The following is a 24770-nucleotide window of genomic DNA, read 5'->3' as shown; positions in this document are numbered from 1 at the left end:
TGAGGAAGGACCTTGAGGTGGGGTGATTACCCAGAATACAGGGGTATGGCCGGGGGCTAAATGTAATCACGTGAAGCCTTAAGAGCAGAAAACGCAGCTTTAGTCGGAAAGAAAGATGTGAAGGGGGAAAACAGGTCAGAGAGCTGCCTCGCCTCGGTGGTCAGCAGCCCGTGTCCCTGTGCTGGGGTCCCAGCAGGTTCCAGCACCCGACGTGCTGCCCTGAGCCTTTCCCTCCTCATCCTCCGGTTCCAGAATTTCCAGGGGTTTCCAGAGCCCCAATTCCAGACCCTGACAGCCCTTGGCTGTAAAACCCACTCAAAGAGAATGCGGCCCATGGAAACTCAGCAGGCGGGTGGGGACGATCCAGGTGGACGCAGAGTCTAAATCTGCACACAGCCCTTGGCTCTCCAGTGCCAGGTCATAGGTCACTCTACTGCCACTGTCCTGCAGCGTGAGGCTTACAGGGCCACTGGACAAGGGCCTGGCTGGCAGCGGCAGAGCCAAGTTCGCTGTCAGCACCAGCACTTGCTCCCCTTGAGCAAAACCTTCCTAGGCTCAGGTGGCCCTAAGAAGGACCCAGAGGTCCAGGACCACACGATGAGGCTGGGCCGGCACAGCACAGCTGTCCTGACGAGGAGCCCGACTCCCACCAGCCTCTGCTCACGATGCTCCCTCTGCTTTCACCCCCTCTTTTCCTGCCAATAAAAGTCCTACCCCGTCATCAGAGCTCAACTTAAATATCCCTTCTGTGGAGATAGGAGGGATGAGTCCCTGGGGAGCAAACAAGATAGTGCTGGGAGAGCGGGGGGCCTGCTGGGGCGTGAGGGCAGCCGGAACTCTGGAGCGGTGATGGGCCTGCAGAGAGGTGCTGCCTGGAGCCCCGGGGGTTCAGGCTGCCCCTGGGAAAGGGCGTGACCCTCCCCTCGGCTAGAGGATGAGCACCAAGGTCCTGCCGCGGGGCCGGCGGTGCCCTGTGCCCACCAAGCAGTCAGCAGAGGGGGCAGCCGCGCCCTCAGCCCCTCCGGGCTAGCCCCCTGGTCCCAGGCCCGGGCCTCAGCCACCCTCAGGGCGGTAGAGACAGCTGTGCAGGCTGAGCTCCAGTCTCCGTGAGAAGCCGCTGCCGCAACATGATGTCGTGAGTCGCTGTCTGGGTGACACAGCGGGAGGCCAAGCAGCCCAGCCCTCGTGGAGTCCCCAGGCGAGGGGCAGCACCTAGCCCACCCAGGCGAGCAAGTATCAGGACCCCTGGGGACGCTTCTTACCCGCAAAGCGTAAGGGCAAGAGGAGCAGCAGAATCTCGTCCCGTCACACCAGGTGCTGCTCCAAACCAGGACCCAGGGCTGGCCGGTGTGGTCAGCTGACCAGGCTGACCCACCGGGGCCCTGAGCTGAGAGCCCCCAGATCCACACAGAAGAATCACATGTAAAGAGCTGGCAACTCTGTCCTTCCAGCCAGGTCACCAGACCAAGCAAGGGTTGGGCTGCCAGGTTTAGCACATAAAAATACAGAAAATTTGGGGGCTTCCCTGGTGGCGCAGTGGTTGAGAGTCCGCCTGCCGATGCGGGGGACACGGGTTAGTGTCCTGATCTGGGAGGATCCCACATGCGGCGGAGCGGCTGAGCCCATGAGCCATGGTCACTGGGCCTGTGTGTCCGGAGCCTGTGCTCCACAACGGGAGAGGCCACAGCAGTGAGAGGCCCGCATACAGCAAAGAAAAAAAAAATACAGAAAATTTGGATTTTATAGAATGAATGATTTCAGTATAAGTAAAGCCCATGCGATATTTAGGATATACTTATCCTAAAAATTTATTTGTTGTTTCTCTGAAATTCATGTTTATAGGGTGCCCTGTATTTTAACTGGCAACCTTAGGTAACGGGTGTCAGAAGCCAGGCCAGGCCTTTACGTGACCTCTGGGCAGAAGCCACAGCACTGAGACAGGTAAGGCAGGTTGTGTGCAGCATCCAGGAACCAAGCCCCACTGTGCCTGTGGCACGTGAGTTCAGCTCCACCTGTGGATCCAGGCTCCCGTCACCACTGGGAAGGTTCTCAGTTCTCCTGGTCAATAGCATTACCAACCTCTCCAGCCTCCCAGCTGGCAAGCACATACCCCTGATACTGACCCAGCCACAAACTTGCTTCCCATCTGTCAGTCAGGGCCTTTTATGCTGAGGGAAAGGAAAACAAACCTAGAAAATCCAACTAGAATGGTCTTAAGCAGCAAGAGACTGGATGGGAACTCATAACTGGAAAATCTAGCAGCACATGAGCTTCAGGGTAGGTTTGATCCAGGGGGTTGTCACCTGCCACTCCAGAGGCCACCACACCGACAGCCCCGCTGAGATCAAGTCCAGACGCAGCACCAGCATCTTAGGGTGATTCCAGGCCCAGCCTGTGGCTCTTCCCAGGGACGCCCCAGACCCCACGGAGATGGACATGCTGACGCATGCAGCCCCCCACGTGCAGAATGTGCGATCATGACGGATGGTTGCAGGCGGCACTGGGTGCAGGAACCCTACCCGCACAAGCACCAAGATCCCCCAGGAGGAGGCCCAGCCTGGGGAGAGTGAAGAGCCCCCAGGCCGAAGATTTGCAGGGTCCCTCCTACCCCCACTGAGAACTGCATTTCCCCAGAGAGGGCCCAGGACTGCTGAAATCCATCACCAGGACAGCAGATGTAGAGACGGAAGCAGGGGGGGTCCCACAGCAGAGGAGGAAGCCCCCAGCCCCCAGCGTGGGAAACGCCAGGCGAGACCTGCTCGTTTCTTGGATCACGGCGCCACCGTGTGGACAAAGTCTGCTCGCCACCCAGCAGCTCTTCCCAGACCAAAAAAGCACACTCCTGCCCCTCCACTCAGACAACCACCGTGGACTTTAGAAAATAAAGTACACGCAGGGCGTAAGGTCTCAGAAGCCCATCGGATAATCCTCTACTGGGACAACCAGTTTTTGTGCTTCTTCTGTACATTGTTTGGGTGCACAAAAGTCACACACACACAACCCTAGACTCCTTCCAAGGTCCCCCATGCTCCTGCTCTGCAGGGCTCAGTGATGCTTTTGCCAACAGTCGTGCTGGACAGGATGTCGGCTCACTCGGGCCACCATCAGGGACCCCCATGGCCAAGCTGGCATCTGCAGGCTGGCCGGTGCCAGCGTGGCCGGCACGGACAGCCCCAGGCTTGAGGCCCCAGGCCAGGGGCAGGGGGTATGGGGGGTTTGGGGGACAGGGGGCAGGGAGTGCAGGGCAGCGGGTGGGACCACAGCGCTGGGCCTGGGCCCCAACTCTGCAGAACTTCCCGCAACTTCTCACCCCCTTGTGCCTCAGTTTCCTCGACTGTCAAATGGTGTGGGGATTTGACACACAGCAAGTGCTGGAACATGCCCTCTCACCATCACCGCGGCTGTCATCAGAACGAATGCAGCAACACTTCTGGCGGAGCCCCAGGCTCCCTGGGCCTGGCTGTGACCAAGACGGGCTGCACGAGGCAGGAAGCTCGGGACCTAGAAGCAGCAGGACGGCTCAGGTGTCCGGTTCGCTCCTCAGCCAGGGGAGGACAGCCTGAGAACTGGACGGCTCCAGCCAACCAGCAGGGGGCACAGCGTGGAGGGCGAAAGACAAAGTCTCCTGGGGGGTTTGTGAAAACAGATTCCTGGGCCCCACTCATAGAGCCTGATCACGGGCAGGGCCTGAGAAGCTGCATTTCCATCAAGGGCCCAGGAAGTGCTGACTGGGCACTGGGCAGGGGACCACACTTCAAGCAGGAAGGGGTGGCAGGAGGGGTGAGTGATGAACAGACCCACCAATGAGCGAGTGGGGCTCAGTGCAGAGCCCACGGCCCCCAGCAGGCCGAGGATGGGGCAGAAATAGTGCACGTACACACCTACACACAGTCACACGCATGCACAGAGACACAGACACACAGACACATATGAACACACAGACTCGAAAGCAACGTACACTCACACACAAATACATACAGGCACAGACACCTGCACAAATGTATGGGTCAGTGTTCTCCAGAAAATCAAAGGCAGTAGGGTATGTGTATGTATGAAGAGATTTATCACAAGGAATTGGCTCATGGGATTAAGGAGGCTGAGAAGTCCAGACCCAGGACAGTCCGAGTCTGAGCCCGAAGGCTGGAGAAGACCGACGTCCCAGCTGGAAGATAGGCAGGCAGAGAGGATTCTTAGTTCCCGGGCTTAGTTCTATTCAGGCCTTCAACTGATTGGACAAGGCCCACCACGCAGGAGGGCCGGGTGCCTTAGTCAGTTTATTGGCTCCAGCACTGATCTCCTCCAGAAACACTCCTCGTGGACACACATGGGATCGTGTTTGAGACCAAATGTCCGGGCCCTCAGTGGCCCAGTGGACACATATAATCAACATCACAACATACATACAAAACACACTCACACAGACTTATACACATCTGCATGTAAGCACATACACACCTTTCATTCACACTCAGAAAAACACACTTCCACATGTTCACATTCAGACACATGTAAAGACTGGGTGCACACGCATACACAGGACACATGTACACAGTGCACACATGCACACTTCCCCAGGGGCCCGTAACGCTGCTCTAACCCCAGTTCCTTCCTCCTCTCTGGGCCTCTGCTCGCCCCCAGGCCTGGGCGGCGAGGTGGACTGTCACCCACATTCACAAACAGGGCCGAGGGCCAGAGACACTGCAGTGACAGGCAGGTCCCATAACCGCTCTGAGCTCCCCAACCCCCGGAGCTTCTGAAAGTGGGAATGAGCCACCGCACCGAGGACATGCAGGAGTGACCGCCGGCTCCCCCTCAGGTACTGCAAGGTCAAGGCCGTGCGCACAGGGGAAGCCCAACTCCTTGCCATGCCTGGTGGAGGGCACAGGCACAGTGGCCGTTGACATTCACGACATCCCCAAATCCTCAGCATAACCTGAGGAACTGAGGCTTGGAGACCCCCACCCAAGGTCAGCCAGGTGTTCAGAGGTAGAGCCTCAAGCCTTTTGGCTCCAGAGCTCCCACTCCTAACCGTGGGCCTGGCCTAGAGGTTGGGCAGAGTGCCGGGACCTCTAGGCCAGACACTGTTCCTCTCCTTTGCCAGCTCTGAGCCAAAAAGGTTCAAGGATCCATCACTCCACAGCAAATGCTGTTCCTCACCCGGTTCCAGGCCTGGCGATGGTCATCCTCTGAACTGCAGTCTGCACCCTGTTTTCCTGCTACTTCCCAGGGAGAGTCGCCTAATTCACGCCAGCAGGAGGACAGACTCCTGCAGTGGGCCACTCAGACCCCAGAACCTAGGCCTGAGGAGTGTACCCTTTGGAGAAGGAACCCCAAGTGCGTGTGCTTCTGAAAATCCCTGCTCATTTTTCTGCTGCAATGTCTCTTCCATGTGTTTCAAGGGTAGAAAATCGCAAAAGTTTTGCTTACAGCTCTCACCTCTTCCTCCCTTCCCCTGCCAATAATCGCTGTTTGGAAACTTTTACAAAGGAAGCGGTTGAGTTTGTAGCTGCAAGATGTGGAGATGAAGAGCGAGAAACCACCACCCGCACCCCAGGCAGGCGGTTCGCGGGGCGGGGCTCCCCCAGCACCTCGCTGCCGGCGCCCCTGCTCAGCACAGCCCTGCGTGCAGCCATGCGTCCTGCTGGGATTCTGCTGGTCGTCTGTGGCCTCGTCCTGGGTGCCACAGGGGACCCTTCCCGAGGTAAGAGGGGGCCTCCCCACTGTCCAGGCGCCGTAAGCTTGCCCCCCAACCCCGTTCCCAAGGCACGTTCCAGGGGACCTCACAGCAGCTGCCTTTGTGGGGAGCAGGCTTCGGCAAAGAGGGGGACTGGGGGGATCTGGGGACCGGGGAAGTGCCTTCTGTCACTGGCCACTCTGCAAGTACCCAAGGGAGGCCCGCCACGGCCCCTCCACGGAGACAGCGCACGGGGTAGCGGTCAGGCCGTTTCTATTTGATGGTGCACCCTTCCTGCCTCCACTGCTGCCCTGTGACTTAGCTCCGGGGAACCTAAGTCTTCATCCTCCCAGCCAGGCCAGAGCTGGGGGGAGGGCGAGGGGAGCCGCCACCTGTAGGCCAGGAAATGAGGCACGGAGAGGTTAGGCGACTTGCCCAGTAACACAGCCGGTGAGCACCTGCCCTCATGCGCACGAGGAAGCTGGTAGCCGGGGCTGAAGTGACCAGCAGGAGGTGGAGGGTACAGCCCCCAGGTAGCAGCTGGTCTCTGCCCTCCTCCCTCTTTGAAGAGGTCTGGAGCCTGGCCACGGGTGACCAGGTCGGGGGTGCCCAGGCAGGTGCCCAAGGGACAGCCTGAGCCTCTCAGTCCCTGGAGGTCACAGCCTCGGGAGTGGGTGACACCGCCTGGGGCTCTGGACCATCTCAGGCACCATGGGGACGGGACATCCTGCCTCTGCCCCTCCCCCAGCCGCGGTCTTGGCTCACACCATGAAGCCTCACGGGTCCTCTCCTCCGGGAGCTGTCTGTCCTACTGGGCCCCCTTAGTGCCCAACCGAGGAGGCCAGGCCAGGGAAGTGGCTGGACGTTCAGACCTGGGAAGTGACTCCCCCTGAAAGCCTGAGTGAGGGGCCCGCCGTCCCCACTGCACTGGGATGTAACGTTCGTGCCCTCTGTGCCGCTCTCCTAAGCTGCTTCTGCCGGCCGCGTTTCCTCCCCTAATAAGCGGGGAAGCAGGATTGTGTGGGGAATCCTGGCCCAGGAGGCGCTGGACGCTGGCCTCCTTTCCTTGGCAGGACTGCCTCCCCTCTGCTGGGGTCTGGTGCTGGACCAAACCCTCTCCAACCCAGTCCCGCACCTGCCCCCTCAGGAGGTGGAAGACGGCCTGCCCTTGACACAGCCCTCTGGCTGGCCTGGCCCTCCCCCCTCAGGCCTGCTCTCAGCCCCACAGCCCAGATGGAGGAGGGTCCAGAGTCCAAGCCACATGCAGAGGCCTTGGGACCTGGAGCCTCTCTGAGCCTCAGTCTCACTGTCCATGAAATGGGTAAACCACTGCACCCCTCAGGCCCTGGAGGCGCCTGGCTGCGGTGGCCCACGGAAGGCAATGCCCCAGGCCTGGGGAGGTGGGCCGCCTTCCGCCCGCACCCCTGCTCCTGAGCCTCTGCTGGCAGCAGCCCCTGTGCCACACAGATCCTTTCCGCTGCCCCCTTCAGGTGACAGGTGACGGCCCCAGCGAGGGCCTCGGGCTCGAGTGAGTGGCTTGGAGGCCCCCGTCTGGGAGTCGAGAAGAGACAGCTCGGCCCCAGACCCGAGTCCGCCCCTCAGCCCCACGGCCTTCCTCTGAGAACAGATCCTAGAGCCTTCCGTGGTGGGAGGCCAGGGGCCCCGAGTGTCGCCACCTGGGCACCTGGTTTCTCCCCACCCCTGGAGCTCAACTACGCTGACCTGAGCCCGGCAGCCTCCCCCCCCAAGCCCTTCAGAACCTAGGAAATTGCTACATCGATTTCTTCTGCCACTTTTCCTTCGGTTGAAAATGGAAGCCCTTTTTCAACCTGACTCTCATCTCTCCTGGGAAGCCCTCCCAGTCGGGCTCACAGGGGCCCATCTCACAATCACAGGCTGCCTGGCAGGGTCTGGGGTCCAGCAGCCATCGTCACCAGTGGCAGGACCCAGAGACCACCCACCACAAGGGAGGCCAACGCCGGCCTGCATCCCAGGGCGGGGGATGGGGGGGAACTGCTGCATCTTGGCGTGAGGGCCACTGACCACCCTCTGCATTTTGAGGTTTATTTTTTCCAGTGGGGACACCCATTTGCCCTCAGAGCCCCACTGCAGCCATTTCACATATTTGATAATCGTGACACTATGGCATGTCCTTTATCGACAAGATCTTCCTACGGATGGTCTCCTGTATTTCAACCACAACCCTGTGGGGTTGGTGCCATCATCACCCCATTATACAGATGAGGACACGGAGGCTCAGAAAGGTCAAGCAGTTTCCCTAAGGCTGTACAGCCTTTGAGAGGCAGACTCGGGACTCTCTGGGCATGTCCCAGTGGATTAAGGTGGGGACTAACCAGCATCTTGTTTGTGCCAGGGGACACCTATGCTCTCAAAACAACGGGGCTACTCATTAGTCAGAGCCCCCAGAGCACAGCCGGGTGGGTGTGGCCCCACGGAATTAAGGGCAACCACCAGCGCACTGAGTTCTGGTGTCATGTGAGGGGGCGAGGCTCGGAGTGAACCTCCAGGTGGGCAGTGGACACCAGCACCCCGCCCTCTGGGCACAGTCCTCCTAGTGTGCGCTCCAGGACCCCGCCCGTGACATGACAAGGGCCCCGTGATGCTGGCAGGGAAGCAGCCACCACGAGGAGAGCACCGGGGACACGGTGGGGTGGCCTCCAGTGGGGGCCTCAGTGTTTGGCTCCTGGGCACCCCGGTTCCCTTCTAGGGTCCCCCCACCTCCCAGCCACACACAGAACCCTCCTGAAACAGGAAGGGGTGGGGAGCCCCAGCTGCCTGAGCAGCCCCCTCTCCCTTCCACCCCAGGGAGGGAGGGCTGCGTGGCCGAAGGCACTGGACTCTCCGAAGGGCCCAGCACCCCTAACCGGCTTCGGTGCGTCCATGGACGCACAGCCAGCGCCCCAGGCTCCAGCGCCTCCTACGGGACATCATCCCACGTCTTCCTTTTCCAGAAAAGCACGTTGAGGGACGTTTACCAAACACATTTGCTGCTGGTTCATTTTACCAGCTGCTCTTTGTCAGGAAGTTGCTGTCCTCTCCTGGGACATTTGCTGCACGTTTGGTGGTAACTGGAGGGCAGGCTCCATCCTCTTTAACCTGCATAGAAACAGTTAACTGTTGCCGCAACCCAAAGGGCTGCTGACCATGTCCCCCAAGCTCCAGCCCCACTTGCTCAACTGTGGATCTGCCTTGAACCCCTCGATGTTTGTGAAGTGCCCACACACTGGTGGAGGGAACCGAGTGCCCCAACTGGTGAGGGCAAGCGCAGAGCCTGGCCACCAAAATCAGTGCGGCCGGTGTTAGTTCTGAAGAAGAGGGTGTAGGGACAGGACAGGACAGGAGCTGGAGTAGGAATCACTTGTGATTTAGATGGAAAGTTACGCCTTTCAGCAAGAAACGTCAGAATGTTTCCTTGACGTTTTGCTTCCCGTTCTGATCACAGGAGAGGAGAGACTCCTTGACTCCCTTGAATCGGGTTGAATCAGCAGGTGTCGAAGGGGCCTGGGGTGATTTCACAGAAGGGGGTGGCCGGGAGTCCACTGGTGCAGCCTGAGCAGCCCAGGGGCCTGCGGGATCCCCAGCCATGTTGGCTCCTGGAGCAGGTCCCGGCTGTGCCAGGGCAGGTGGGAAGGATCTGCCAGAGGCAGGTCCCGCACTGGCTCCTGCCCACGCTCTCGGTCCCAGGGCCAGCTCCACCGCCCAGGTCTGAGACGACAGGGGCTCGCATTTCTGCCCCGGAGAGTCTGCTCTGGCCCCAGGAAAGCTGGGCCTCTGCTGTCCTCCCTCCAAGCCTTGCGCCCCTGCACACTGTGCTCGCCCGGTGCTCTTACAACTGTGCATCCGGGCGCGGCAGGAGCCCCCGCTCAGTACCCAGCACAGCGCTGTCACCCTAATCTTCCCAAGTCTCCAGCCCCTCATCTCTTGCCCAATCTCTTGCCATCTTGAGTCATTTTTTTCAAGACCAGCTGAAGAGCTACTTCTCTCCCAAGAGCAGTAAGGGGCCCTCTTCTCTCCTTCCTGACTCAGCCCGCCCTCACCAAGGGGTCTGCCTGCCTCCCTCTTCCCAGTGCCTTTCTGGGCCAAAGCCTCCAGGCCCCGCCAGGCAGGGGATGGGGGAGAGAGTCCGGCTCATTTGGAAATCTCACTTCTCTGCGCTGCCCAGCCCCTCCCCACCCCAGCGTGTGTGATAAAGAGTGTCTGTTCCTCCTCACAACCTCTCCTTCTGGTTGTCCTTTCAGTCCACGTCACCACTCCTTCTGGTTGTCCTTTCAGTCCACGTCACCAGGCCACCACCTGCCACCAGTGTGACTCACGATCCCCCCGTGGCCCCCGCACCCAGCCTGCAGCTAAGGGCGGTCAGGTCTGCCTCGTGTTCTGCTCTCTGCTCCCCCGGCCCATCTCCGCGCCTTCTAACTGGTCCCCACCCCCAGTTCCCTCTTTGAGCCCCTTCTGCCGGATCACTGTCCCGCCCCCAACCTGGAGTTGCCCACAGCACCCATCGAGAAATACTTCTTGAGAGGAAAAAGAGCACGGCTTTCACACCTAGGTTTAACCCGCCCTGCACTCCTTTGAGGCCTGTTCCCTCCCTGTAGATGGGACCACGGCCAGCCCCGGGGGGGGGGACCCCTTGGCAGTGGTGGGAGGGGGCTAGCTGGCTGGGCCCCAGGGCCCCCGGCTGCCTGTCTTCTTCCAGAAGGAGAGCCCCTCTTTGGGCTTATTCTGCACCAACCTTGCCCTGTGGATGTTCTGAAGAATCACTCTGAAAATAGGTTTGACTTTTCAACTTTTTAAAATTAAAAGTGGGGTTTTACTGTTTGTTTAGATAACTCTGCTGATGAAGCCTCACTTAACTGAAGCCTATATTTCAGGAAATGTAGTTAAAAATAAACCAACCTCAAGTTTCCTACAACCTCTTTGTAACTTTACCAAAATCGCTTAGGAATTGACATCACACGTTTGGCAGAGGCATTCATCGGAGGTTTGGCCTCACCTAGTTTCACTTCGTTATTACAATCATGTTAAGTTCAAGAGAAATTAAATGTAGTATACTTTATTTAAAAAACAGGTAGCAGTGGTTACCTTTGCAACACTGAGAGTGAGCTCTAATGTTTCTGTTGTACTTTTCTGTGTTTCTCGTTTCCTACCAAACAAATAAGCTTATAATCAGAAAAAGCAACGTATATAATTTGTACAAAGAAAAAACAGCCGTGGATATAGACCCACAAACACATGGGAGACTGGACCGGCCGCCAGGTGGTCCTTCCCGTCTGCTGTTCGGACTATGCTGACAAGCAGAAATCAAGCTGTTTTCCAAACAGAAAACCACACTGGACTTCCTGTCGTCAGCAGCAGGCCAGCAGCCCTCCCAGCACCAGAGTCAGAGCCACGGGCTCAGGGCCCAGCCAGCCGACCAACCCAGCTGCCGCGTGCAGAGACCTCAGCCACGGCCCAGCCCAGAGTCTGTGGGGACATCGTGTGAGGGCCGGATTATGGCAAAGGAGACTCTCAGAGACGTTGGAGACAGAGTTTCATGGGGGACGAGCAACCACCTCACCTGCTGGGAAGCTCTCATGGGAGTGGAGCAGGCCTCCCAGCTGAGGGGGGCCTCACAGAGCTCCAGAGCTCCATCTCGGCCCAGGGACCCAGCTGGGGCCCACCTGCCAGGAGGGGTCCCGCTTGGGCGGGCATCGCCAGCCCCCCTTACAAAGAGGCTGTCACGAGCGCCAGCGGCTCACCCGCAGGGTCACAGGCCCTCCGCAGATCCTACCCAGACCGGACCCACACCTCCTCTGCTCACTGCCAGAGCCCCCTCCACCGCTCCACCCACCTGGAGAGGAGACCCCTCAGCGAGGCCGCATAGGGCCGGCTCTGGCCGTCCTGGTTCTCGCACCCAGTGGGGGTCTCGTGTGCCCACTGCCACAGCAGATGTCCAGTTCTAAGGAGAGCTCTGTGCAGACCTCAGGCGGTGGTGGAACCAGCCTCCTCTGAAAACCTCGCTCTAGGCTGATGGGCTCACTGACACCCTGGCAAGACCTCCCCACTGAGTTGAGCTGAGCTGGCATCCGCCGTGTCTCACCCTCTGCTGTGACCCGCATACAGGCCGGCCCCCAGAAGAGGTCCCAGCGTACTGGACTGACCCCGGCCCAGGCTCCTGGACACAAAGCCGCACACAGGCCATCCTGCCAGGTGCCTGGGTCCTGACCCAGCAAGCCCACTGACTCTGACCCCCACCCCCAGCTGAGGTGAAGGTCCTCTCAGTCCATCAGCCCCGTGGCTGGGGGGCCCTGTCTCCAGCGGGACAACCCCGTCCAGCCCCTGAGGAACAAAGCCCCCAAGCACTGCTGACCTCACACCACTGTTTTCCCCCCACGAGTCGAGACTTCTTCACAACCAGGGAACCATGTGTCCTCAAGACAGCGGGGCCCACACCCAGCACCCTGCGTCTGCAGTCCCAGCGGGTCCCCCGTGAGGAGGGGACCCAGGCAGCACTGACCCCTCCTTTCCGCACGCAACGCCCGGAAGCTCGTCCACGAGTCTCTGCTTGCTGTGGCCCCAGCGGGTCCCCACCAACACGTGGCGACGCGCTGACCCCACCCCCACTGCATGCACCACAGGTACTCCCCAAGGTCACAGCCAAGGGAGGCAGAGTGACCTTCCAGGGCAGCACAGGGCGGTGGACCCTCCACACCGGCCAGGACGCAGCTGATCCCCGGTGCAGGCCGTGCACGAGGCGCGGGCCCCACGCTCCACGCGACTCAGTGAAAGAAGACAGCTGAGCTGGCACCAGGGGGTGGGTCAGCTCCGGGGCACTTCCGGCACAAGATGATTTCAGGAAAATCCGGGGAATTCTTAGAAAAGAGAAGTAATGCACAACCCTAAACCCTCTTCCCGTTCTCCCTCCCCCTCACTTTAGATTTTAACACAGAAGTAGTCCATGACCACTGCAGCAAAACTGAGACACACAAATTTGAAATCAAGTCGCCCCTGAGCCACCAACTAGAAAAGCCACCACCCACCTGCTGCCCAAACGCCCCAAAGGAAGCAGCACACGGGCGCCGCGGGGACCTGGCAGTTGGGCGGATTCGGTCGAGGGTCCTGGGGGCAGAGGACAGCCTTCGAGCACTTCCCCTCGGCCACTTGCTGGGGACAAGCTGAGGGGTCGAAGCCAGAGGGTGGCCTCAAAGGCCAGGGCCGACTCCTCGGAACACCAGGCTCATCCTGACAGAGGCTCTAGGCCTGAGGGCGGGCAGGGGCGTCCAGGCTCCTGGAACTGTTGGAAACAACCTGGGTTCTGAAAGGACAGAACCCAGGGACACACGCGGGCAGGGACAGGACGGGACCACACCTCTGCGCCGCCCACCGCACTGGCCCTTGGCTGAGGACGGGGCAACCACGAGGATGGAGGGCAGACGCACTGGGGGGCGAGAGGTGGACGGGCCGGCAGGGTACACGGCCAGGGGAGGGGAGAACAGGCCGGGTGGGCGGATGGGCCAGGCGCCACACTGGGAGCAGAGGCAGGAGGCATGATCCCTGGACCAAGGACCCCCCCCCCCCAACAGTAACGTTTTTGTCTGGTTCTGTTTCTCGTCCAGATTTTTGTTCCCAGATCCTTAACTCGGGTGTGAAGCCAGGATTTCCCAAGACTATCAAGACCAACGACCCGGACGTCCTCAGGGCAGCCAGACACAGCGCCGAGAGCTTCAACAACTGCAGCAACGACGCCTTCCTGTTCCGGGAGTCGCACATCAGCAGAGCCCTCGTCCAGGTGGGGTCCGGGCTCAGGACTGCCCAAGGCGGCCAGAACCGGACTGGGGCCACCAGCGTCGGGCACCGAGGCCGGCGCCGTCTCTCACTGAACCAGGCTCCTCCCAGGCAGCACACAGGGAGGAGGGCGGGCGAGGGCGGCTACCACAGGCCACAAGCTGCCCCGCCGCCCACCTTCAGGGCTGCCCGCCTGCCGGGCTGCCCGCAGGCCACTGCTCCACGGCCCCAAAGCACTTCCGGCCACATCCCCCAACCACTGCCCCGTCCCTGCAGGAGTGTCACACCCTGCGAGGTCCCCAGGCTTCTCAGCGGCCCCATACGAGCAGCTCAGTGCTCCCCCTCCCACGGGGACACCACAGGGCAGCCAGGCCTGGCTCATCCTGGGTCCCGAGAACACAGGTCAATGAGGGTACAGGACACAGTCAGTGACAGGACGCAGCCACTCTCGAAAAGCAGGGGCCCGGTGCAGCCAGTCAGCAAGCTTCGTGGTCACTGACCGGGGAGCTGGCCCTGGGGAGAGAGACCCACAGCCCCGAGGATGTGTGCTGCCTGACACCACCCCACATACTGACTCACGATAACAGTCACCCCTGGGTACAGGATTGGGGGGTGACTTTATTATCTCTCTTCTCTTTGGTAACTGCAAACTCTCAGAGCAGGATGCTGTCCCTATCATGGAGGGTGGTCTGCGTGGGTGTAAGTAGCCAGTGTCAGGACTCCAGGGGCCCAGACCCGGGGACTGGGGTCTTCAGCCTCCACCGTCTGCAGGAGCGTATGCCCGAGCCTGGGGGAGGGCGGTGGGCCCCCAGCTCACCCCACCTCTCACCGTGTCCTGGACCCAGTGACCCAGGCCCGCCCTCTATGCCCTCAGATAGTGAAGGGCCTGAAGTTCATGCTGGACCTGGACATCAGCAGAACCAGCTGCAAGAAGAACAGGCACTCGAGCCTGGACGACTGCGGCTTCCAGACCAACCGCACCCTGAAGCAGGTAAGAGGGCTCTGGCCTCCCCACCGCTCACCACCCCCCAGCCACCTCCGCAGCCTCGGAAATCACCCTCGGCACTGCTCTACCTGCGAGGTTCCTGATCCTACCCCTGAGCAGCACCCACGTCCACCCCCGACACGGGAGAGCGAGAGGCAGCCCCCCAGGACTTCCCAAACGACACCCCTCCTCGCTCCCACAGGCACATCTCCAGGGAGTAAACACTGCAGGTTTGGGGGTTGGGGGGAGAGCAAAAGAAAACTTGTACATAATTGAGAAATTCTATATACACACACAGGGAGAGCAGATGTGGCAAAATTTGGTAATTTGTAAATACATGTGTTGAGTATATATTTTTGAATTACTCTTTCAACTTTTCTGTAGGTTTGAAATTTTTCAAAATAAAGTCAGGGCAGGGAGCAAATTCTTCAGTAAAGAAAACAAACATGCACATGTGTGGGTGCACACACAGACACGCACACACGTGAGCACACAAGCACACATGTGTACAAACACACACAACACACCCGCCCAAAGCAGTGGTACTGGGAACCCCCCTCTGCGGCGGGTGAGGTCGCCCTGGTGGGGTGGAAAGCCTCCATGAACGGGGACCCTCAGGCCACCCTCGTTTCAGACTCTCAGCTGCTACTCTGAAGTCTGGCTCGTCCCCTGGCTCCAGAGCGTCAAGGTGCCTGTCCTCCGCTGTCACTGACTCCCGCCTCCCAGCTCCAACCCTGCAGTCGTGGGCCCTGGGAAGCAGCATCTCCTGAGAGCAGAACGGCGGTGCCAGGGGTCAGCGCAGAGCAACCCCACGGCTGGATTGAACACATCAAGTCTCCTTCCAAACTTAACTAGTCTCCCCGACGCTGTGCACCTAGATTCAGGGTCTGCACAGACAGGGCGAGTCCTCCAATGGGGGGGATTACACGGGTTCTCGACCCCGAGGGGCCCTCCCACCTCACTGCCCTGGGGTCCCAGGCCCTCGAGGAAAGCCCAGAGGGCCATCTTTCCATCTGAATAACCGTCCCAGCACTGGGCAGGGACCAGGCATCAGTGACGTCTTGGGTGAATAGTTAGGAATAACCTGAATAAAGAACTCATCACCTCGAAGCAATGCCTGCTGCTTGACCTGCTAAGGGGAGAATGGGCAAGTCAGGAGGCCCCCTTCCCCCCACAAAGCCCTGGGGGGCCTCGCCACTGAACCCCCAAGGCCCCCCACCTCCAGCTGCACTGTCCTCTGCGCATCCCACCCCCACGTTCTCTGCTGCCTGAGGCTCCGCAGCTGCGCCTGGGCAGGTAGGTGGGCAGGGACGGAGCAGATCCCACGGCCCAGCCCGGAGAGGGAGGCAGGGTGGGGGACATGCTGGGCGGGGGCACCGCCGTGGGCGGGGAGGCGGGGAGGCGGGGAGGCGGGGAGGCCTTCGCAGTGGAGGTGGTACAAGGCGAGCAGGAGCAGGGGACCCAGACGCCTGCACCGTGAGCCCGGGCGTCCTCGTCCAACGACGGATTAGCGCAAAACGTGCTGTCACCTTTAAAAGAACGACTCGGTAATGCACGGGAAACAGAAAATGGGCATTAAACTCGAACGGCGACTTAGCTCGCCGTCATAAATGTGACAAACGCGAACCCCCAAGTGAAGTTCCTCTGGCTCCTGCGGCAATGAGAGTCACGATAATTCCACAGCCGCCTCCATTTCTGCGGCCCTGACTCACCTCCTGGTCACTAATTCAGGGGCAGTGGTGGCCACTATGCCACGCGATGCTGGACTCGTTCGAGACTCTGAAGGCCCCTGAAGGCAGCCCTCTCGTGAACACAAGCAAGTTCAGTCCCTGCTTGACCCCGTCCGTCGGCAGGACGGCAGGCACGCCGGGGTCCAGCACCAGGGCCAGACGCTTCAGGACACACCTGTGGGGCCCCCGTGACTGACGCAGGGGACACAAGCTCTGAGGTCCCCTCAATCCTCACTTTCAAACACGCACCAGAGCACAAGGCCAAGTGTCTCCTGACAACTGTGAGACCAACCGGACGCTGCCCCACAGGCCTCACATGGTGTGAGAAAGAGAGGTGTGGGGGGGAGCAGCCTCATGGCACCCCTGCCCCCAACTCCCCCTGTGCCCGTGACAGCGTTGCTTACCACAGGGAGTGGATGTCAACCAGTGGTGGCCTGCAGTCCCATGCTGCCACCCGATTCCACCTGTTGTTTAACACTTCCCAGCTTTGCTCTAAGAGGGAAGGATTCTGACAGTGGGAAGCTGCACCTGCATCTCAGTCACTGTCACTGGGAAAAGGTCAAGTTCAGGACACAGGATTCTAAGACATACAGTACCAGAATTATGACCAGGAAGAAGAAACACGTGAGGTCTCAAACTGACCAAAACCAGTCAAACTCCCGACAGACAGGCCTGCCCTGCTCTGTGTTCCAGAGCCTCCCCGCCAGGCCCTCCGCCCCGGCTCACCAGCCGTGCAGACTCTGGGATCCAGCTTCAGGGCCTCCACTCCAGATGCAGCCCAGCCCGCCCTGGGTTGCAGACGGGCCAGGCCCTGAGGAACGCAGCCACCCAGAGGACCACCTGCAAGGCTTAGCCCCGTTGCTGTCCCACCTCGGTGCCCGGGGACATAGGCACCCACAAGCCTGACCCCTGGACTGGGCAGCCACCCTGCCTTCTCGCCCCCAGCCACCTGTGACCCTAGGCAGGTCCCTCCCCAGCCGCGGTTCCCCCATGAGACGCGGCCACGTCTCCTTATATCACAAAGAGGTCAGTGCACATGAAAACTCAACACGGCAAAGGCTGATGACAAAAACCTCAACGCGGGGCCTCTGTCCTATAAAAGGCAGCAACTGAGTCCTGATGGAGTTTTTGTAATGATGACAAAGCAGCACACAGTGAATGAATCACTTGATTTAATTTTAAGATCATGTTAGTAATTCCCATTAGAGCAAATCCGTTTCATGTTTACAACAAAAACCTATCATATATTTAAGCCTAATGAGGCTGTATTTTGCACCTTATCATGGCAAGTTACCAGATAAAACACAGGAAATGACACTTTGAGACAGAAAATAAACATCTGAGTCAAAACAAAAAAAAGCCACCTTTGCTGAAAAGCGTGAAAAGCTACCAGCTTCTCTGCACTGAGAGCACAGCCCTCAGTTCCCAACCAAGAAGAAACGTTCAGGGTCAGCGCGCTTGGGCTGTGTGTTTTCGAGGCAGAATGGTCAGGTTTCACCTTACTATTCCTGCAGACTCGATACATGGGTGCACTGTTGCCTGTTAAAAAGCATTTCCTATGAAGTTACATCACCTGACAGGACACGGGTCACATCACGGCCATGCAGCCAGTCTGACTCTGCTGTACGCGGCTATGCGTAAAGCTGGCCCCGAGCAGGCAACTCGGAATGAGCCCCCATCAGACCCTGACTCTCTCCCCTAAAATGGCTGGGAGCAGGGAGGGGAAAGGAGCTATGAACCAGCACAAGACACAAACGGTTCAAGTCTCACCACAATGTCGGCCATCCTTGACGTTCAATGTCATCCCCTAGTCAAAATACTGTCTTTTCAAGTTACAAAGACAATTCCAGAGACACAATCCCTGTTCTCACAAATACGCAGGAAAGGAAGGAGCAGACATCAGCTCCATCTTAGAGAATGGAAACAGGAGAGCAGTGTCATGTGGACTGAGTCAGCGTGGGGGGCAGGCGGCCACAGGGGAGGCCCCGAGCAAATCTAAACATGACCCCAGCAGATCGGCTCTCACGACAGGTGGAGGACAAGACCTCACTCACTGTTAAAGTAGATGAAAGCACAGAAGAAATTCCCAGGCAACACCATCAAGAGGTTCATCCGCAGAAAAGTCCATTTAATTATCATAATCACATGGATCACCCCACAACCGGGACCATGTGTGGACACACCCATGAGGATACAGAGCAGCGTCAGGCTTGTAACACTAGAGCAGACGCAACCCCAGCACATGCACAATTCACACCTGGGTCTGGGGTGAGGAACCAGGTGTGTGAACAGGACTCCTGGTGCCCAGCGCCCACCTTCACTCCCCATCCTCTGATCCACACGGCAGGCTGTCCACGGAGAAGCCGGTGAGTCCTCTGAGCTGCTGGAATCAACGTGCTCTTCCTCCACACACACCCAGGTCCTTGCCTTCAGAGCGCTGGCGGGGACCCGGGCAGGGAGGGGCCAGGCGCAGCAGGAGGGTGGGCGCCACGGGAGGGTGGGCGCCACGGGAGGGTGGGCGCCACGGGAGGGACGCCCAGGGCCGAGGCTCGGGTCTCACTTGACTCTGGGGAACATAGCCGTGCCCTCTTCGCCTGCACAGCCCATCCGCGGCTTCACACACGTTTGCTCTGAGCTCTCCGCGCCCTCCCGGAGCCCCTCCCACAAAGACAGGTATCACCCATTTAACAACAAAGACATCGAGGCTGGCGGGACACAGCCAGCAGCAAAAGCGAGACGCCAGCCGACTCACCCACAGCTCCATCCCCACACCTGAAGCCTGTTAAGTGCACCAAGTCCCCGGGGCCTAAAGAATCACTGCACTTGGGAAGGTTTTTAAGAGAACAGGTCTTTACGTGGACTCATCTTCCCCACGGCAGATGCAAGGCCAAGTCCAGGTAAGGGTGCCCCAAGAGGCCGCACCACACCTCCGCGGACCGGCAGGTGCCGGTGGGAAGGGTGTGTCCACGCACCTCCTGGCCCAGGGGTGGCGCGCAGGGCAACGATGGGCCTAAGCAGACTGCAGGCTGAGTCTGCAGAGGAAAGGGGACCTAAAGGAGCCCAGGTACAGGTGCCCGTCACGCTCGTGCACCTCGCTCACGTAAGCGGCCACCTGCCCATCGGGGTCGTGCAGGCTCCTCCGGAAGGCCCCGCTGTCACTGAGCTCCAGGACGAGGCTGTACCGCGGCACGAACTTCATCACCGTCTCCTGGCTGAACAGCTGAAAGGGAAGCACAGTGAGAGGAGAGCGTGACACGGGCCACGTGGAGTCCCGCAGGCCGGGCACCGTGGCTCTTGTCACCTGCTGTGCATGTCCCACCCACCCCGCCCCCCACCTCCCCACCGGCTCGCTTCTACACGGTACTGCAGCTGCCTTTTTAAAATGCCGGCACACCCCACACCTGAACAATTCAGTCAAGAAGTAGCTTGTGGAGCCAAGCAGGGTAGGTGCGTGCAGGGGCGGCCCAGACCAGAGAGTCGGTCTGAGCAGGGAGAGTCCACGCTGGAGAAGAGAGAGGGCCATGGCTCCAAGCAGGGTGTCAGGGCCCAAGCAGGGGAGATGGTGTCCTGCAGCAGGGTGACCTGGCACAGGCCATGAGCCCTTGAGAGGTAAGGCCCCTGCACACGGCTGGGAGGAGGGAAAAGGGCCAGCATGGGTGCTAGAGCCCTAGCCGGGGCCATGTGATGCTGGGGCCACATGACAGCCCAGCCACATAACAGCTGGGGCCACATGACAGGGGACAATGGCTACAGACAGGTACAGCTGGGGAATCTGATCACACAGGTGTGAAGGAGCATGAGACCCAGGTTTCTCACCCTTAGAGAAGGGAAGTACAAACACAGACGGTAAGAAAACTGGCATAAATCCTGTGGTACTGAACCGGAAGCAGAGACACAGCCTTACTTATGGTTTTCAATTTAAAGAAATAGATGAAGACACATAAATGTAGGTGTGAGGGTCTGTGCACGAACACGTGTGCATACACCCCCAGCTCTGTCACGAGGGCCTGGGAGCAGTGACCCCCCGTCAGTAAGCACACTTAGCACCTGTCCCCTCTAGGAGAAGCCGGGCTCCCTGAGAAACGGCTGATCCCAGAGCAGGGCAGGGAAAGAACGAGAGGAGCCTGAACAATGGGCGGGGCCGGGAAGCAGGAACTACTCCAAGAACGACCGGGACACATGCAAAGGTCAAGGGGCCACACGGAAGGGGCTCCCACTGGCCACAGCCGGACAACGTGAGCGTCAAAGTAAGCAACAATGGTTAACAGATCATAATCACTGATAAAACCATCAACCCCGAGATCATAATGACACTTACTATCCCCACAAAATACTTATTAATTACAAATGATAAAGAATAACTTCACAGTGGACACCCGGCAGCCACCAGTGGATGGGGTGATGGGCACTGCAGGGACAAGTGGACACCACGCACCTCCCGACAGGTCATGCTGAGGGCACCGGAGAGGCACAGCCTGAACCTGACCGTGAGAAACACCAGGCAGCCCGAGGCAGGGACGTTCTGCAGCAGAGCTGACCTGGGATCCTGAAGGTCAGGTCTGGGAGCCGCTCCAGGCTGAAGGGGACAAGGAGAGGTGGCGACTAAGCCAGCCCGACCCTGGGCACAGTCCCATTACAAAGGACACCCCTGGGCCACTGACGAGCCTGAGCTGGGTCTGTGCACCGGAGGGTCACCCGTATCCGCAGGACATCCTGTCCCAAGGGGGTCATCCCTGCTATAGGAACAGCGCTTGGAGCGTCCGGGGGCGACAGGTCAGCCACCTGCCTGCAAACAGCTGAGGGAAAGACGTTTTCTGTTCCCTTCCTGCTGCTTTTTAGGTCTGATGTTGTCTCAAAACTAAAAAAAGAAAATCCTCAAAGACTTCAACAACATTGTGAAGAAAATCTAACCTCCTTTTCAAGTCTGCAAGGCCTGTGGTCCTCTCCCACCTCCCACCTCCCCCCTGCCCCAGACCCACCATCTATCTCCCAGCCACATGAAGACACCGGGCCACTCCTGCCCAGGACGCCCATGTCCGGGAACACGCCCACCCCGCTGGCCCTTTCTCACGCACGGTCTTGGCTCCTGATGCAGACACTGTTCTAGGTGCTGAGGATAAAGGAGAGAACTCAACAGAAAAAGCACCTGCTCTGATGGAGCACACGTCCCACCAGGGCAGAGATGCATCCTATCAACCAGGGGAGATGCGATCACCACGGACAGAGCACATCCTCTGACGGGTACCAGCTTCGAGCACTCACTATACTCAGCTAAGGGCAGCATCTGCATATTCTCATTAAATTTTTCCATCACCTGATGAAGTGCTATTATTCTTCCCACTTGACAGATGGAGAAACTGAGGCAGAGAGACCACGTCCCCTGCCCAGGGCCCCACAGCTGGTCAGGCCTTCCTCAAAACCCTTCTCCTTGCCCACCCTGCCATTCTGCCCCCTCCAGGCCCCAGCGAACAGATGTAACTCTGCAGCCGACGATGTGTCACGTCTGAACAGTGACCTGCCGAACTCGGAACAACACTGAAGGCCGTGGGCCAGCCTCACTGAGAAGGTGCCCGCAGCCCTTGGCGGGGCCCAGACACAGGGCTACGTGCCACACAGACTCAGCAACTGCTGCGCAGCACCTTCCACGACCTTAAGTCTCAAACAGTTTAGTATTTGCGGCTAAGGACACGGGCAGAATCCCATGAAGGGGGTGACGAGGCTCCGAGGAGGCAGGAGGAAGCGGGGCGGGAGGAAGCGGCACCTGCAACCACTCAGGGAAGAGCTAAGCTTGCCGGGGATGGGGTCTGGGGGAGAGCGGAGAGCAAGAGGGACAGGCAGGGCAGAGGCCCCAACAGGTCACGACGGGGAGGGTGACGATAAAATACCCAGACAAGGAAACCAGGAGAAAAAAATCAGAGGGCTCAAATGTTTACATTTACGTTACAAGGCAAAGAAAAAAATACGTTTTAAAGAAGTCATTCAAAGCACCAAATACTATAAGCAGAACTAGAATTTCCAGAGCTTCCATAAAGGTCAAAAAACCCGTAACTAGATGCATTTTCATTTTGTTTTTTGAAATCAATAGTTCTCATAGTTACCTTAAAAATCATTCTTTTAAGATACGGTCTCTCAGATAAGAAATCCAACATGGAAAACCCAGGACTGGAGCGAATGGCCGACATGCCGACCCAGTAACCCCCGGAGCTGCTGGCTCGGATGTTGTCTGGGAATCCAGGCAAGTTCTCCACAAACAGGTCGGCCCCTCCCTTCATCAGGCCAGACACGTAGAACCTGAAAGATTCGCCCAAGCAGGCAATGAGTGGCAGCCCCCCAACTGAAGGAAATATTTTAGCCAAGCACCAAATTGGTCTTGGTCCCAATAACCGAATGGACACAACTGTAAACCCGTCCATCATGAACGCTGGCACGGCTGCTCCAAGAAGCCCTCAGAGCCCTGGGCCCACCCCGCGAGAAGCAGGTGCGGGAAGCAGGGCCGGACCAGGCCCACCAGCAGGGAAAAGGGCCGGGATCGCGGTCAGCATTCCATCAAGACTCTCCCAGCCCTTAACACGCAAGAAGGCTGAGGAAGGCAGAGGGAAGGTGACTCTCTCATCACACAGGACAGGCACCCGCTGCGTCCCAGGCTCTGAGCTGACACCTCACAGCCGCCCAGCCCAGAGCTCGGTGGACCTGACATCAGCTCACGCACCTCCTGATCCTCGCCATGGTCAATTCTGCCACCAGGACAAAGTCCTCCGCAGGAGAGAGCTGTACCCCGTTGGGGAACCGCAAGTGGTCCAGCAAAACCTTCACCTCCTTGGTCTCGGTGTCGTACTCCAGCAGGCTGCGGGCGCCAACAGCAGAGGTCACACGGGGTGTCTGGGGGCCCCTGCTGGGCTGGGGCCCTGCCTCCGGTCTGGGCCCTCGGGCCAGGGCCTATGGAGGGGGCCTCGTCCTCCAAGGGAGTAGCAGGGCCCCCATCCTCCGCTCAGACCAGTTCCAGGCTGGCCCTGCAGGCCCATCCCTGTCTGGGGCAGACCCAGGCACCCTCCTCCAGACAAGCCCACGGTCAGCTCTCTCGCTGACCTGAGCACTGGTTCAGCACCAGGGAGGGCTACCATGGCTGCAGCCTTACAGGAGTCCCCTTCAGAGGTCGCCTGTGAGGTCTCCCCAGGCTGCGAGACCACACCCTCAGACAGCCTGGCCATTCTACCTTCATTTCTCCAAAGAACAAAGTGAGAACATCTCGCTGTTTCACTGTGTCCGCCCCCCATTTCCAGGAGACAGTAAGATCCTCCCTTAAAAGTACTAGGCTCAGAAACACCCCAACAATTCCTGGATGTAATAAGCTCTGCGAAGTCACCCTGCCTGTCTACGGCCTCCCTGAGGAGAAGACCCAGAAGGAACACTCACCGGCCATCATCCGTCCCCTCCATCACCAGCAGCAGATAATCTCGTCTTTGCCATTTGCTGCTAGAATCCGTAAAATAAATCTTCCTCCCGTCCCGAGTCACTGTAAGATCGTTCACGAAGGACATTTTCCTCCCCTCAATGGGTGTCTCGGAGGACAGCAGCAGTTTTACTTCACCTGAGGGAAGGGGCGGGGGGGGCGGGGAGGAAAGAAGGGAAGGAGGAAAGAAGAAAGAGGGGGAGGGACTTGCTTGTATTCTGAGAACGTGTAACTCAGTAATTTCAAAATATCCGTCGGCCTAACTGATTTACAAGGAAAAACTAAATGAGCTTCTCCGTGTCCTGACAGAAGATTTATTCCTTCTTACAGTAAAAATCAGTGTTTTCCTTTCTTTCTATTAGGTGATGAATTTTTTTAGACCAGCTCCACTAAAGGCAGAATCCCCCCTCTAAGGATGAGGAACTCCTTTTATCAAGACCAATTGACTTAAAAATCTGGTAAGAATCTTAGGCTAAAAAGGCAATTTTCTGTTTGTCCGCTTGAGAGAAATATAGAATCTTCACCTCATCTGCTTTTAAATTTAAAAAGCAGGAATCGTAGTAAATCTTTTTAGATTGTAGCACAAACGTTCAAGGAGCGCTCAGAGCCTCCCACGTGTAATCCCATTTGAACCCCCCACAACTATCCCACAAGGCAGGCACTCCCGTCATCCCTGCCCCGTGGGTGAGGAAAGCAGGCACAGAGAGGCTGAGTAACTCTCACACAGCCAGCACCCAGCAGAGCAGGGGCCGCCCGGGGGCCACGATGGCAACCCCTCCCTCAGCGTGAACCTCCCGCTGAAGCGCATACAGCAATGTTGTAGCACTGATCGAGGTGACATCGTGCTCAGTCAGGGGAGAGAAAGAGGAGAAGGAGCTGGAGGAAGGAAAAGACAGAGAGGCAGAAAACAAACAGCAAGACCAGATGCAGAGAAATACACAGAGAAGTAAAGATAGGAAGAGGAGCCTAACATCCTCAAAATGAGTCCTTCTGAGATCCTGTGGCTCAAACACAAAGGCCAGGGGAAAGGAGGGAATGGGCCAGAAGCAGGCATAAGTGAGGAGCCACACGGTGTGAATACTGGCTGGTATCTGCAGGGAATATTTTCAGTTCCATTCAGTGAGTAAGAAAAACATCAGCGTCTCCAGT

The 24770-nt window shown here is 58.5% G+C and overlaps 2 protein-coding genes across 2 annotated transcripts in view; one reads left to right on the top strand and one right to left on the bottom strand.

Annotated features, from left to right (window-relative positions):
- Nucleotides 1-5310: 5310 nt before the first annotated feature.
- On the top strand, nt 5311-15712 carry CST7 (cystatin F). Its single transcript, XM_082645534.1, has 4 exons — nt 5311-5701; nt 13288-13460; nt 14331-14447; nt 15076-15712. Exons 1-4 carry the CDS (start codon nt 5377-5379, stop codon nt 15151-15153), a joined length of 693 nt encoding a protein of 230 aa, XP_082501660.1. The 5' UTR covers nt 5311-5376; the 3' UTR covers nt 15154-15712.
- Nucleotides 15713-18278: 2566 nt separating this feature from the next.
- APMAP (adipocyte plasma membrane associated protein) overlaps nt 18279-24770 on the bottom strand; it is a 28545-nt gene continuing 22053 nt past the window's right edge. The window contains exons 6-9 of the mRNA XM_082645708.1: nt 23585-23759; nt 22881-23015; nt 22270-22462; nt 18279-19391 (exon numbers count right to left, since the gene is read on the bottom strand). Coding sequence (XP_082501834.1) covers nt 19182-19391; nt 22270-22462; nt 22881-23015; nt 23585-23759 — 713 coding nt within the window. The 3' untranslated portion in view covers nt 18279-19181. The remainder of the gene's footprint in view (nt 19392-22269; nt 22463-22880; nt 23016-23584; nt 23760-24770) is intronic.

The sequence above is a fragment of the Mesoplodon mirus genome, assembly GCF_964341445.2.
Source record: "Mesoplodon mirus genome assembly, chromosome: 15".
Classification (NCBI taxonomy): Eukaryota; Metazoa; Chordata; class Mammalia; order Artiodactyla; family Ziphiidae; genus Mesoplodon; species Mesoplodon mirus.
This window is presented reverse-complemented; position numbering and strand designations above follow the sequence as displayed.